Raw genomic sequence first — 3,955 nt, 5'->3', positions numbered from 1 at the left:
CATAGATCGAGTTAGAATTACATCAACAAACAAAATCGAAGCATATTTACAATTAAGGGATTTACATAATCTCCTAAATTAAAAAAATCAAATCTTATCATATTACAAATCTTCAAAGGTTACTTTCCCTATTTACCAAGGTAGTCCTAATTTCCCATAAATGTTTTGTTGGGCCACCGAGGCTTCAAGTAGATAGGCTTTGTCACTTATTTTTCGAATCAGACCAGTTCGAGTGGATCAAATGAACCCCATTTAATATGTAAACCTCCATGGGAGTTTTCTGTGTAAAGGTCATGATAATTGAACCGCTGTTTTGATTCCAATCCCAAATTCAAAATTGATTTGATTTATAAAAATTTAAAATGGTTGAATCGAAACAAAGAACATTTTTAATTCAAAGGAATGTGATGAATCATCCAAAAATTAACATAAATTATTCCTACTTAAAATAAAAATTATTTTAATTTTAGAAAAACATTATTCCATTTAGGTATAGCCGGTTGGTCCAACAACCCTACATTACTAAATACTTTTTGCTTGCAAATTAAATGATTATATGTACCAAAAGAATGATTATAAGTTGACTATTTTTTATACATAACCACAGTAATTGTCTAAGTTATGCTTTTTAAAATATCTATATTCCATTTTTTTATATTTTATATATTTTTTATTCTTTTAGTAATTAATGTTGTGGGGAGATCGATTCCGTTGGGAGAAGTCTGTCAAGTATTGTCCGTCAAGAGTCAACGAACCCTTCAATATGTTGATGTTGTCCTCCGTAGGGGTTTTATCTCACAACTTTGTGAGAGCTCAAATGCCTAAAGAGGTGATGAGTTCAACATAATGGGAACACCTCGTCAAGTGCTTAATAAGATGAACCATGCGTGCATGCATGGTCCTTGACTAAGAATATCTCAACATTTGCTCTTGATGAGATTTTAACTCGTGCCCTTTAGTGTATAAGGCCCTTGGGCTAACAAATTACATGCTTAACCAAAAATGTCCTATAAGATTTAAGGCATGGGTTCGAGTTAGACCATGCAGAATCATGCACGGTTCACTAGTTATCTCTTTAGGCACTCGAGTTTTAATCAAAGTCGGAAAGACCCCAAAGATAATATCAACCTATTGAGCGAATAACACTTCACAAAATTCTCTTGATAGAGTTGGCCTCCCCTCAATAATTAATTTTCCTATTTTCTTGTAATTTTCTTTTTATAATAAATCTGGCGTACCTTTGCAAAGGGTGAATGTACCAGAGAGGTCCTTATATTATAAGATAAGGATCAAATTAGTCTTTCTACTATTAACTGGATCAATTTAATCCTTATAGTATTAAAAAGTGAAAAAGCCAAATTGGAATAGAGTTAACATTTGTTATTCAAAAAATATCATTTACTATTTAATAGTTAATATTTTAAAAGTTTTTATGGTTCTGTAAATGAAATCTTTTGTTTGGAATTGAACAACAATTGTAAAATAATAATTTTCAAGATATTTTTATACAATAAATGTTAATTTTGTTACAATTTTGACTTATGTGATTCTTTTTAATAGTTTAAGGACTAAAGTGATCTATTTAATAATAGACACTAATTTGATTCAGCCCCTATAATACAGGGGCCTCCTAGGTATTTTAACCCTTTGAAAAGTTACGATTATACTCAGTTTAATCCCAAAATAAACATAACTAACATGTATAAAATAATAATTCTTTCATTTTGACTAAGAAAAACGACTGCCTTACATGTTCACTACCCTAATGACAAAGAAGAATATTAAAAAAAAAACTAAATCTGATTAATGAATTACATTTAAAATAAATAAATAATTTGATAAATTCATATAATATGTTAGCCAAATATCCTATAAATATTGCATAAAGTCATCCCAAAGCCATCACGCAAAATTCAGAACCAGCAAAGCGGCCTTGGTCTCAAAATCCAGACATTCCTAGGTAACATATTTTCCCATCAGCCAGACAGAAATTTTCCAGGAAAAAAGTGTAAGAGATGGAGAAAAAGGGAACTTTATGCTTTGTTGTGGCCCTTTTGGGGATAATATCAGCAGGTGCTGGCTTTGCAGCTGAAGTTACAAGGGTTAAGGTAAAAACAAAACATCAAATTTGTAAATTTTAAGGGGTTTTTCTAAAATTAATTGGGTTTCTTTATTTTTACTAATTTTCTTTTATTTGTTTTAAAGGCTTCACAGGTTACACTGGAACTGGGAGAATGTGTATATCCACGAAGCCCAGCACTGGTTCTAAGCTTAATATCAGCAGCAACGCTTCTGATGGGTCAAATAATAATAAATTTCTCCACTGGCTGTTTTTGCTGCAAAAGAAACAATGCTCAATCTCATAGTTCTAATTGGACTAAAGCTCTTTGCTTCTATATTGTTTCTTGGTAATTTTTCAATCACATTACTTGTAGATTTCTTCTTCTTCTTCTTCTTTTAGGGTAAATAATATTTACTCTTTTAATTTCATAATTTTTTTTATTTTAGTCCTTGAATCTTTTTTTCTCGAACTTGGCAACACTTTTTCTCAATTTAATTTTTAAATTTGGATTTCGTTCAGGTGCGATGAAGTTGCACTATAAAATTATTCCATGACATCATCTATTTTTTAAAGTTTAGTTATTTCTTCTTCTTTTTTTTTGTATTTTTTAGATTTTATATTTTCTTTTAAAAGATTTCAAGTGATAACTTGACACAATCTCAAAATGTCACTCATTATACTTACTAAGTTCAAGGACTAAATGTTTTATCTCTTCTTATCATTTTGTGTATGTATATATATACACAGTAACCTAAAATCCTGATTAAATTTTGTATCACAAGTTAATCAAATATCAACTCTTTGGAGTTATTTCGAGTTAGGTTGATTTTGAGAAGAAAAATCGGTGATTAATGTGCAACATTCTTGTTTTCCAAAAACCCAGTTCAGGTTATTAAAATTTTTTAAGAAATATTTTTTTATTAAGCCATTTTCCCTCATTTAAATATTAAAGTAAAGATTAGACTAAATAAGTAATGACAATAATATGTCGCAATTTAAATGGAACAATGGTTAAAACTTTTGTCCGGCATTCATTTGATACGGGTTTAAACTGTGTCACTCTTATCTCCCACTCTTAATATTATATGAAAAAATATAATATGGTCCAAATCGATTCAATTTGAAGAATTGTGGTTTTTAATTTGTGATCAAAACAGAACAAACCCAATAGAAATCAAATAAAGTAATATCCAAACCAATATGATTTTAACAAAATCAATCCAAACATTACTCTTCCAATTGGTTTTCGATTTTCTTAATTTTTTCCCAGAACCCTAAGGTTTTTCTATGTTTATATCCACAAAATATTGATGCAGGATAACATTTATGACAGCAGTCGGCCTATTGCTAACTGGTGCTGCACTCAATGATCGACGAGGTGAACAAGTTTACAAAGATGGTGGCATCTACTGCTATGTTATCAAACCCGGAGTCTTTGCCGTCGGAGCCGTCTTGTCCGCTTTAAGTTCGATTTTCGGAGTCTTCTATTATCAAACCCTAAACTCGAAAGCGAAGGATGCGAGCAATGCTCCAATTCCGAGTCAAGGTGGCATAGTCATGGCACAACCTCAATTCCCCTCTGAGAATCCTGGTTTTGTAAATGGAGATGCTTATAACAAGCGGCAATTCAATTGATCAAAAAGTTTTCGACTATCGGAAGATCGATTCTCCGGCTGTTCGTCCGACGTGCGTTAGTCTTAAAAATCTGTTTGGTGGTTGCATTGGCATGGGTCAAATATTAAAGCTTATGAATTGTGAAAGTTATTTTATTTTCCTTGACGTAATGGGTGGTTTTTGTACATTGTGTATTGGACATTGTTTTGATTAATGTGCATGCATGGTTTTTTTAACGGAGTCAACTATTATGAATTCTTACACATACAGCTTCATTGA

General features: G+C 31.3%; 1 protein-coding gene across 1 annotated transcript; it reads left to right on the top strand.

Moving 5' to 3' along the window:
- Positions 1-2,015: 2,015 nt before the first annotated feature.
- On the top strand, positions 2,016-3,697 carry LOC121220383 (uncharacterized). The gene is made up of 3 exons (XM_041100085.1): positions 2,016-2,108; positions 2,206-2,408; positions 3,379-3,697. The coding sequence occupies exons 1-3, from the start codon at positions 2,016-2,018 to the stop codon at positions 3,695-3,697; spliced, it is 615 nt and encodes a 204-aa protein (XP_040956019.1).
- The last annotated feature ends 258 nt before the right edge of the window (positions 3,698-3,955 follow it).

The sequence above is a fragment of the Gossypium hirsutum genome, chromosome D08, assembly GCF_007990345.1.
Source record: "Gossypium hirsutum isolate 1008001.06 chromosome D08, Gossypium_hirsutum_v2.1, whole genome shotgun sequence".
Lineage (NCBI taxonomy): Eukaryota > Viridiplantae > Streptophyta > Magnoliopsida > Malvales > Malvaceae > Gossypium > Gossypium hirsutum.
This window is presented reverse-complemented; position numbering and strand designations above follow the sequence as displayed.

Excerpts from the sequence above, each read along its gene's own strand:
- LOC121220383 (XM_041100085.1), top strand. The coding sequence starts at position 2,016 with ATGGAGAAAAAGGGAACTTTATGCTTTGTTGTGGCCCTTTTGGGGATA. Across the intron at positions 2,109-2,205 it reads CTGAAGTTACAAGGGTTAAG|GCTTCACAGGTTACACTGGA; the intron begins GTAAAAACAAAA and ends TTTGTTTTAAAG. Across the intron at positions 2,409-3,378 it reads TGCTTCTATATTGTTTCTTG|GATAACATTTATGACAGCAG; the intron begins GTAATTTTTCAA and ends ATATTGATGCAG.